Here is an 11,497-nt window from a genome sequence, read left to right on the forward strand (position 1 = left end):
TGGTCACGCTTAGCGAGCTGTTCTCAATATGAGATGACTGCTCAACAGGACTTGACCCAGCATTCTCATGAGATACAGTAAGAGGCGATAACCAGAAAAACACAGGGTCTCAGTCCATAATCCAAAAGGTAGACAAACCAATTACCAAATGATTAAACAGAGCTAACTACTTTAGGATGGCAAAGATTAACAGAATCATAGAGCTGGAGATCATCTCCAAGAGATCATCTCTTTATACCTTTCCTTTAACAATAAGGAAACCAAGGTCCATGGAAATCATACAACAGGGAATCGTTGAAAGGTTGTTAAGAGGAGAGTCATGGGATCACATCTGTGATTTAGAAAGATCAGTTTTCTTGAAAATTAGAGAACATATTTGACAGGAGGATAATATATCAGAGTGGTAAGTAGAATAATCAAGAAATGAGGAAATCTGAACTAATAGCAATAGGGTGGCAAGACTTGGAAGAAGTCAAGAGATCTGAAGCAAGCAGGTTTACAGGGTTTTATGAGCAACTGGCTGTGGGAGTAAAGGAGGATAAAAGTCAAAGATTATGGCTGGTTTCTTCTCTGGACAATTGGACCAACGAAGATACTATCCACCATGCCAAAGAATACATGCAGTGGAATAGATATGAGGCATAAAGAAGAAGGAAAATAGCTAATTCAGTTTTAAAACCTGAGTGTGTCTCATGACGTAAAAAGAGAAACAATAAGGCAATAAAATGTTAACAATATGTCCTGAAGGTTAAAAATTCAGTACAACTGATTAAAGGAGGTTGATAGAGGTGAGCTTTGGAAACTGGTTAATATAGGGATAGTACGGATTAAGGCATGTAGCTAGACTTCAGAATGAGGAAGCTTGACCACCCAGCTTTAATGGCCTTCTACTATCAGCAACATCTTGAGTTTATTTGGAGAAACCACCATTCCCTATTCCTGGAACATGTGATTTAAAAGAAACTATACCATTTCCATGTCCCCAAGGGGGACCATATATCCCAGGTCTTCCCAAGGAGAAGCAATCCTGAGCTTTCTTGGCTAAAACGATTGGGAAAACTAAGATTGCTAATGTAGAAGGATTAAACCTACAGCTACTGCTGGCCCTCTTATGACTGCAAGGAGAAAGCACACTGAGGATTAAACCACACACAGGAAAGCAGAACTGTGCAAAAAAAAAAAAAAAGTATGACATGCTATAACAAGATGTCTTAGAATAAAAAAGAAAAATAAAATAATAAACAACTAAAACAAAAATTATAATAAAAAAAGAAAAAAGTATGACAAAAAGTGTGACCCATGACATTATTAAAATGCCTGCATCTGGCCTTACCTGAAAAACTCATCAACTATGGAACCCAGTACATTCCTTCTTTTACTTAAATGGGGGTATGTCACTTGGCAAAAGAAGGAGACCTGGAATAATTCAGGGTTTTTTGGCCATTTGAAGTAGTTTGCTGTGATTCCATTAGAGAAGCTAGGTAGGCATGGACAGGAGCAAGAGAAATATTTGCTGAAGTCACATTTGAGAGGATTGTTGACAACAAAGAATTCTATGAGCCTGTGAGCAATGAACGAGTGGAGGTGTTGAAATGAGACTTGATGTCAAATTCCTGCCCCACCAAACCTCACTGTGTGACCTCGGGAAAGTTATTTAACCTTCCTAAGCCTTGGTTCTCTCGTCTGTAAATTGGTAAAGACAATGGAATCTTTCTCGAAGTATGGTTAGGATAATGCCTATAAAGAGTTTAACTTGATGTCTAGCTCTGAATAAATGTTAGCATTTGTCCAAAATCATTATTATTCTTGATGGAGTTGCTTTGAGAAGTGGATTATCACTGCCTGCTTGCCGCCTAACCTCTTGCATCCTCCTCTTTTTCTAAGTTGGTTCTCCTTAGAAAAGAGTCATAGGTTTTTGGTTTGTTTGTTTGTTTTGCTTATTCTTTCTCAATGATTCCTAAATAAAATGTGTTCTGTTTAGAAGCCTGGCTATTTCTTTTAGGTGACAAATTCAACTTCTAAGGTGAAAAAAGAAATCATGTTGTGTTTCTCAGCTTTTATGTGATCACCGGTAATAAAGATTCAAGTTGACAACTTCTGTTGCTGATGCATGAGACAGAATAAAGTTAATCTTTTCAAGGCTATCTGGTTCTGCAGCAGTAAGAGTAAACAGGAAAGCAAAAGCATGTGACAGAAAGCTATGTGGGTGAGCAGATCTGCAAAGAGAGGATAAGCAGATAATATCTGAGGGGGCACTCTTAGCTATTTTCAATCTTTTAAGTTCTGTGGAAGTTTCCCACAGTTTCTCTTTACCAAGCTCTGTACAGTCTTTGCAACTGGTTCATAAATCAAAAATTATTCTAAAATAAAAGGTTTCCAATTTAGACTATATATTGCATCATGATAAATTATCAGCAGTCTAGATGTTGCTGTGGAGGTATATATATATATATATATATATATAGAGAGAGAGAGAGAGAGAGAGAGAGACGGAGAGAGAGGGAGAAATTTTATTGGTTTATGCAACTGTGGGGGTTGGCAAATCCAAAATCTGCAGACCTGGTTGCAGGTTAGAAATTCAGGCAAAAGTTGATGTTGTAGTCTTGATTCTAATGGCTGGAAACTGAAACGGATCCGTCTTCTTGGGGGAACTTCTGTCTTTTTCTTGAAGGCCTTCAACTGATCGGATGATGCTCACCCATCCTATGGAAGGTAAATCTGATTTACTCAAAGTCTACTGATATAAAATGTTAAATGACAACTTAAAAATCTCTCCACAGCAACATCTAGACTGTTTGACCGAATAATTGGGCACCATAGCCTAGCCAAGTTGACACAGAAAATTAACCATCCCAGAAAGTAAACTTACCAAGAGCTAATAAAAGCAAAAGAATTCCAAAGTGGGTTGGATCAGAATGAAAATGATTGGGTATCTGAAAAAGGCTGGCAGGTGCCGCATGTGGGTGGAAGAGGCAGCAAGGCTGCAGATAATGTGAGTCTGCTGGAGGGTGAAAATTGCGTCCTGAGTTAAGTCTGCAGTAAAGGTTGTAAGTAACTAAGAGCAGTCAGAGGCACACAAGGATGTCAGAACCGAGACTACTTAAGGCTCCATTAAACCAATGCATTTCATCACATTGATTTTCATTATTTTAATTTTCTTGTATACTTATTCATTATATGCTGCTCTACTCAGAGCATTTTGACTTCCTTGAACATTTATTTATTAGCTTGTTGGTGTTGGTTTTGCTTGTCAGCTACATTATTCATTTCTGGAGTAACACTTCATACTAAGGCGGTTGTTGCTTGTTGATTGAACAGGCCAGTTGTAATTTCTCTGTACTCTATAGTGATGTCAGTTTTCTTTAACCCAAGAAGTGCTGTTTACACAAGTTGCTTTCACTCCTAGTTTTTTTTTCACTGCCAGTCAGGTACTCACCAAGCTTTGTATCTTCTTTACTCTTCTATCATGACTTCATTATCCTGTGGGCCCACCAGTTATGTACATGTCATCTAAGTGAATGATTTTGTCCACAGGCTCCACTATCTGATTTTTACGTTCCCATATAGCACTTGCTGAAATTTAATTTTCTCCAAATTTGGTGACTTTGGATAATACCATAACTACTGTGGTTTTTAAACTCTTTGAAAGTCTTCGGGGCCTATAAAAGGCACAGGGCTTTAGAAAAGTAATTCTTACCTATTGGTGTGTATAATTTAGAGACCATGTAAAATGTAGATGACTGGCTCCACTTCGAAAAGATTATGATTTACTATATATGGGGACAGAGGGGCCACAAGTACGCATTTTAAAGAAGCTACAGCTTTCCCTCGTATATGATTAATAGTGATTTGCTGATAATTTATCATGATGCAATATATAGTTTAAATTGGAAATCTTTTATTTTAGAATAATTTTTGATTTATGAACCAATTTCAAAGACTGTACAGAGCATTTTCATGCACATTTTACCCAGTTTCCCCTAAAATTAATATCTTACATGGTGCATGCATTTAAACTAAAAAATTAACATTGACATATTACTATTAACTAAACTTCAGACTTTATTCAGATTTGTAGATTTTTTATACCCATGTCCTTTTCAGTGTCAGGATACAGCTTGGTCTACCACATTGAATTTAGTTTTCATGTCTCTTTAATCTAAAGTCTATGTCCAGTTCTCTGCCTTTAATTGTTTCCCATGACCTTTATGATTTTGAGGAATACTTGAGAATTTTGTAAGATGTCCCTGGACTTGGGTTTGTTAGATGTTTTCTCCTCAGTAGACTAGGATTCTGGAATTTAGAGAAGAATACTACAGAGATGAAGTGTCTTTCTCATCACATCCTATCAGAGTAGTGCATGATACCAATGTTACATCTCACTGCTGATATTAACATTCATCACTTGGTTAAGGAGAGAACTGCCCAGGCTTCTCTACTAAAAGGTCACTATTTTTCCCTTTCCATATTCTATTTTTTAGAATCCAGCCCACACTCTGGGGAGGACATTTAAATTCCACCTCCTGGAGGGAGGAGTATCTATGTACATTTTTTGAAATTCTTCATAAGACAGATTTGCACCTTTTTTTTCATTTATTTATTTGTACAATCATTTGTATCAGTATGGACTCATGGATATTTTGTTTTATATTATGTTATAATTTTACAATTTTAATTCTCATGTTGCTTAAATTGTTTCAACTTTGGCCATTGAGTGCTCTTTCAGTTTGGCTCCTGATCTGCTTTTATTCTTTTGTTTTCTGAGAACTTCCTATTTTCTGTCATTACGTAATACTCCAGGCTCATCTTGTGTTTTCACTGCCGCAGGCCTAGAATTACTCATTTCTCCAAGGATGTCTCGTTTTGCTTTTGTTATTTTGGATAATTGTATTTAGAAACCAAGATCTGGGCAGTGGATGTACTTTTCGCTACTTGGATGTCATTTTTTTCTAGTTTCTCAGCAGACAGAGCTATAAAATATATGCATGTATACTAACCAATATGTGCACACAACTATATGTATTTCTTTAAGTATGTATCTCTATACAAGTTAAGCTATTATGTATTATACATTTTGTTTTGTGTTCTCTGTTGTCTTACTGTTAAGTTTTAATAATTATGTACTCTGGATATGAATCTTTTGTATAATATTCTACTTTGAAAAATGAAAAAAATGAAGTGGCTGTAAAGTAGAAAAACTTTTAATGAACAGCCACATGAAAAATTTTGGAGATGCCCAGTTGACCTTTAGGAGCTTCAATGTGTGTTTTTCTCTGGGATTATTTAGAATATAGAAGTTTTATTCAAACCCTCACCCACTTTAGATAAATGAGAACTCATATGAGCTTACTAGTTAGAGTACTGTTATAGAGAATTGTTGAAATATTGGCTCTTGAATTTAACATACATTCCATGGAATTTTTCCAAGTGAGAAAGTTAAAAATAAATCCTTACCAAAATGGTCTTAACAACTTCACATTATGAAATCTACTAAATACGTTGAGAGTTTAACAGATTCTTATAACTGATAAATGAAAATATTTGTGACATATAAATAGATCTGTATGATTTCTGCTTCTCCTTTATTTAGGCACTGAATGTAGAATATTTTTATTTTCAAGTTGTAGTAATCCTATATAAAATAACAATACTTTACTGGATGCTTATTCTGTGCCAAACACGATACAAAATCAAAACAAAAATATATGTTATATAGATTATCTTGATTTACACATAAACCATTTTTTGCATTAATGAGAAACCTAAGAGGAATATATATTGATCTATTTTACAGAGGAGGAGCCACAGGGAAGAGAGGTATTGATCATGCCTTATTTACAAGGAGGAACTAAGGCATACCTGCTAGTAATGGTAGAAAACATTGTTCAGCTGCACTTAACAAGGGAAATAAGAAAATTTCTTTTAAAATGAATAAGAATGTACAGAAAAAAATTGCCATGTGATGAGAAAATAATATGCTTAAGGAATAATGCAAGCTGAATTTGTCTATAATTAAATTTTTTATAAAAAATCTTTTTCATAGTTATAGTTTTAAACACCATAAGAGAGATAAAAATTTCACTGATATTATTCAAAGGAAAATCAAGGATTGCAACTGGACTGAGCAGAGAGGATGAAGATACTCAGTTAGGAAAGAAAGAAGAGAAACTGTCTTTATTCACAGAAGACATTATCATATATATAGAAAATTCAATGAACTCTACAAAAATGCTCCTGAAAGTAATAAGAGAGTTTACCAAGCTTGTATGATACAAGATGGATATACAAAACTCAATATTTATATATACTAACATCAAAAAATTGGAAATTTCAATTTAAAAATACTACATATAATAGTATCAAAAGCAATATTTAGAAAAAATCTGGGAAGACACAATGTGAAAGACATATGAACTAAAAACTACAAAATATTCCTGAGAAAATTAAAAATCACATAAAGAAATGGGAAAATGTACCTTTTTCAGTGGTCAGAAGACCTCCTATTGTTAATGTGTCAATTACCTACAAATTGGTCTACAGATTCAACAGAATCCTAATCAAAATCCCAGCGGAATTCTTTTTAGGCAATAACAAACTTATCTTTAAAATTTCTGTAGAAATTCAAAGGACCTAGAAGAAGCAACTTTTTAAATGAACATTGTTAAAGAACTAATACATCCAAATTTCTAGATTTATTTTAAAGCTAAAGTAATCAACAGAGGGTGAAATTTGTGTGAGAGAAAAATCTGGAAGAGAAAAGAGTGTCAAGAAATTGACCCACAAAAAAATATAGACCGCTGATATTCTACAAATTTCCAAAGGTAATTCAGTGGAGAAAATATAGTCTTTACAAAAATAGTTCTGAAATTACCAGATATATATAGGCAATAGACACTTTAAAAAAAAATAAGTACTTTGATCTGTATCGTGTGCTGTTTACAAAACTTTAAACAGATTTAAATTTTTAAAAAATCTCTGTGACCTTTGGATAAGCAAAGTTTTCACAGATACATCAAAAGAAGCACAATCTGTGAAAGAAGAAATTAATAAATTGGACTTCATCAAATAAAAAAAACTTCTCTTTGATAGACACTGTTAAGACAATGAAAGGGAAAAGCCAAGGATGAAGAGAAAAATTTGCAAATCATATAGGTGATAACGGACTTAGATGTAGAACAGAACAAGAATTTTCAAAACTAAATATGATATCCAGCAACACAATTTAAAAATGGGGGGAAAAATCCACAGAAACTTAAACCAAGGAGAGATAAGGATGGCAAATAAGCAAATATAGAGATGTTCAATACCAGTAGTCATTAGGACACACAAATAAAACCCAGAATGAGATTCCACTACACACCTGTTAGAATCCGGGCTGCGCAGGTGGCGTCAGCGCTGCGCAGCCTCCAGGAAGGAACCTGGGCTGCACGTGGCTGGCGGTCTCCTAGCGACTAGAGCCGCAGGGATCAGGAACCGTGGAAACTAGAGAGGTGGCACCCCAGCGAGGGCCACCATGGGGGACCTTGGAGGCATGGACTCCAAGCCCTGGTACTGTGACAAACTGCCTTCCAAGTGCATCGCGAAGCGCAAGCACAAGCGCCTGAGGTTCCCGCCCATGGACCCTCGGAACCGGGTATTTGTGACGCAGGGCATGGACGACTTCCACTACGCCTGTACGTCTCCCAAAGATACGCTCGTTTGTCGCCGTGACGAGTTTTTACTCCCCAAAATGTCTCTCAGAGGTCCCCAAGCTGACCCCAAAAGCAGGAAGAAAAAGCTGCGCAAGAAAGCGGCCCTGTTTTCCAAGCTCTCAGGAGCCAAGCCAGCAAGGAAGGCGTTCGTAGAGGAAGTGGAAGCCCAGCTGATGGCCAAGCCTCCCTTGGCCATGAACTCCTATCTGGGAGAAGATACGCCTCCAGATCTCCTACTACAGGTGCTGAAACCGCTGGATCCCGAGAGGAAGCTGGAGGACGCATGCGCTTGTGAGGGCCAGGAGACGACAACCGACGAACCCATGGAGCCTGGTAAATACCCCTGCAGGGAATTCTCCCCTCGGCCGCCCGAGACTCGGGTGTCCTGTCTCCGCCCAGAGCCTCCCAAGACTCCGGTGTCCTGTCTCCGCCCAGAGCCTCCCAAGACTCCGGTGTCTAGTCTCCGCCCGGAGCCTCCTGAGACTGGAGTGTCCCATCTCCGCCCAGAGCCTCCCGAGACTCAGGTGTCCAGTCTCCACTTGGAGCCTCCCGAGACTGGAGTGTCCCATCTCCTCCCGGAGCCTCCTGAGACTGGAGTGTGTCATCTCCGCCCAGAACCTCCCAAGACTCGCGTATCTCGTCTCCACCCGGAGCCTCCTGTGACTGGAGTGCCTGATCTCTGCCCGGAGCCTCCCAAGACACGCGTACCTCATGGCCCAGAGCCTCCTGAGAATGGAGCGTCTCTTCTCTCCCCGGAGCCTGCCAAGACTCGCGTATCTAATCTCCACCCGGAGCCTCCCAAGACTGAAGTGTCCCATCTCCGCCCAGAGCCTCCCAAGACTCGGGTGTCCCGTCTCCGCCGGGAGCCTCCTGAGACTGGGGTGTCCCATCTCCGCCCGGAGACTCCAGAAACTTGTGTATCTCGTCTCTGCCTGGAGCCTCCTGACACGGGAGTGTCCCATCTCTGCCCGGAGACCCCCAAGATACGCGTATCTCATCTCTGCCCAGAGTGTCCTGAGACTGGAGCGTCCCATCTCCGCCCAGAGCCTCCCAAGACTCCGATGTACAGTCTCTGCCTGGAACCTCCCGAGAATGGAGCGTCCCATCTCGGCCCAGAGTCTCCCAAGACTCGGGTGTCCAGTCTCCACCCAGAGCCTTTTGAGACTGGAGTGTCCCGTCTCTGTCTGGAGTCTCCCGAGACTCACGTATCTCATCTCTGCCCGGAGTCTACTGAGACTGGAGTGTCTCATCTCTGCCCAGAGCCTCCCAAGACCCGGGTGTCCAGTGTCCGCCCGGAGCCTCGTAAGACTGCAGTGTCCCATCTCCGCCCAGAGCCTCCCGAGACTCGCGTATCTCATCTCCGTCCGGAGCCTCCTGAGACTGGAGTGTCCCATCTCCGCCCAGAGCCTCCCAAGACTCAGGTGTCCAGTGTCCGCCCAGAGCCTCGCGAAACTGGAGGGTCCCATCTCTGTCTGGAGTCTTCCGAGACTCACGTATCTCATCTCTGCCTGGAGCCTCCCGAGACTGGAGTGTCCCATCTCAGCCCGGAAACAACCAACACTCGTCGGGTGTCCAGTTTCCTACGACAGGTGCTGAAAGTGGATTCTGAGAGGAAGCCGGAAGACACATGGGCTCCTTGCGAGGGTCGGGAGACAACAACCGAGGAACCCACCGAGCCTAGTAAATACCTTTGTGGGGAATCCAACCCGCAGCCTTTCGACAGTCAGGTGTCCCATCTCCCCCTGGTGCCTCCCAAGACTCATCGGGTGTCCAGACTCCGCCCGGAGCCTCCCAGGACTCGTCGAGTGTCCAGTTTCCATCCGGAGCCTCCCAGGACTCGTCGAGTGTCCAGTCTCTGCCCGGAGACTACCAAGACTGGAGTGTCCCATCTGAAAGAACTGTTTCAGGAAGATACACCAAACACAACGGAGTGTGTTTCTGACTCTCTTCAACATAGATACACATCGAGAAAACTCCATGACTTCAAGTGGGCTGGAGACCTGAGAGTTGATGAAGAATCCATCAGCAGTCTGTTTGACTTTACCCCTGAGTGCAAAGCAAACTATCAAGACCAAAAGATTAAGAAGGTAAAGGAGTGTTCCTCAGGGCTGAAGTGCAGCATGGAGCTAGATGACATGGATGAGGTCAAATTCTTCTCACAGAAAAAAGACTTGGATGAGAAAATCCAGACTGCATCGAATTCTTATAGTGCAGAGCATGTGAAGATGGGGTATGGAGCATGGTACCTCAAGCCTAAGTTGGGGAAAAAGCTAAGAAGTGATGAACCTTTGATTGACCCCAAGCTCCTACTTGAAAAGCCTGATGAACCCGACATTCTTGACGGTCTTTATGGACCAATTGCCTTTAAGGATTTTATATTAAGCAAGGGCTACGAAATGCCTGGCATCATTCAAAGGCTGTTTGCCAGGAATGGATGGACTTATGACTCTGTTAAGACTCCTATTCAACGTGCAATGCAAGTTTACAAGTACAAAGAAGACGTCACAGATGCATCGGAAGAAGATTAGATGGTTTTCAATTTACTACTTAATTGAGTATTTCTGGCTCTCATTTTAAACATCAATCAGAATTTATGATGACTGGCCCTGTGAATGTACAATGTTGGCACCATCTGTAAATTCACTACCTAATGTTTATAAAGGTTTCTTAATGACCCGCTTTGACTTCATTATTTCATATATTTTATCAATTATGTGATTAATATTCACATATACTTTTTTCACATTTTGAAGCATTGTGAATATTATGTCATCATTTCAATAACTTGTAAAAATACATACAACCAGAAACAAAAAGAAGAATTAATCTTAGAAAGAGAAATGGGGTCGGCTGCATTGACTCACACCTGTAATCCCTTCCCACTTTGGGAGGCCCAGATGGATGGATCGCTTGAGCCCAGGAGTTCAAGAGCAGCCTGGGCAACATAGTAAAACCTGGTCTCTACAAAAAATGCAAAAATTAGCCAGGCATGGTGGCGTGCACATGTAGTTCCAGCTACCTGGGGGGCTGAGGTAGGAGGATTGCTTCATGCCACCACACTGCAGTCTGGGAGACAGAGCAAGACCCTGTCTCAAAAAACAAACAAACAAACAAACTGTGCTGAGTAAATTAGAATTCTGTAACTCTTCTTATATGAAAATTCTAATGAAATAATTATTATGACAATTATTTTGTTAACCAAAAATTGGAGACTATAGCCAAAATAATGTTAACACTTTTTAATAGTAAAATTGTTATCTTCCCCTTTGGGATTCCATCAACCCCCCAAAACAAGTTTGAAAACTATTTATCAAAATCATAGGTGAAACTTGAGTTATGCCATTTTATCATATCTCTCAATAGAATGTATGTATTTCACCATGTTCATAAACCTTCACAACAAAAGACTATTACCAAATCATATAAACATGTGCAGAATTGGAGGTAGCTTCAACTCCCTGGCAAATCTCATGTGCAAAATAGGATCTGTATGAGAAAAAGCTACCAAGCAACATCAAATAGCCTTACATATCTGTTCAAGTTCAAATAATTTTCATTCCATTAATAGCAATTTAAAATGTATTCATAAGTTTAAAAAATAAATTAACCAACTGCTTTACCTTTCAGACATAGCAGGTAAAATTGTCTGGTATATCATTTGACCCAGCCATCCCATTACTGGGTATATACCCAAAGGATTATAAATCATGCTGCTATAAAGATACATGCACACTTACGTTTATTGTGGCACTATTCACAATAGCAAAGACTTGGAACCAACCTAAATGTCCATCAATGATAGACTG

General features: G+C 39.9%; 1 protein-coding gene across 2 annotated transcripts; it reads left to right on the plus strand.

Annotated features, from left to right (window-relative positions):
- The first annotated feature begins 7,483 nt into the window (after positions 1 to 7,483).
- On the plus strand, positions 7,484 to 10,365 carry LOC105502340 (protein FAM47B-like). 2 transcript variants are annotated; one of them, XM_011928755.1, is made up of 2 exons: positions 7,484 to 8,251; positions 8,927 to 10,365. In XM_011928755.1, the coding sequence occupies exons 1-2, from the start codon at positions 7,514 to 7,516 to the stop codon at positions 10,217 to 10,219; spliced, it is 2,031 nt and encodes a 676-aa protein (XP_011784145.1). In that variant the 5' UTR covers positions 7,484 to 7,513; the 3' UTR covers positions 10,220 to 10,365. The 2 variants fall into 2 exon arrangements, with proteins under 2 accessions (XP_011784145.1, XP_011784144.1); XM_011928754.1 differs by having other exon boundaries at positions 7,484 to 10,365.
- The last annotated feature ends 1,132 nt before the right edge of the window (positions 10,366 to 11,497 follow it).

This window comes from Colobus angolensis, unplaced genomic scaffold (assembly GCF_000951035.1).
Source record: "Colobus angolensis palliatus isolate OR3802 unplaced genomic scaffold, Cang.pa_1.0 Scaffold795, whole genome shotgun sequence".
Lineage (NCBI taxonomy): Eukaryota > Metazoa > Chordata > Mammalia > Primates > Cercopithecidae > Colobus > Colobus angolensis.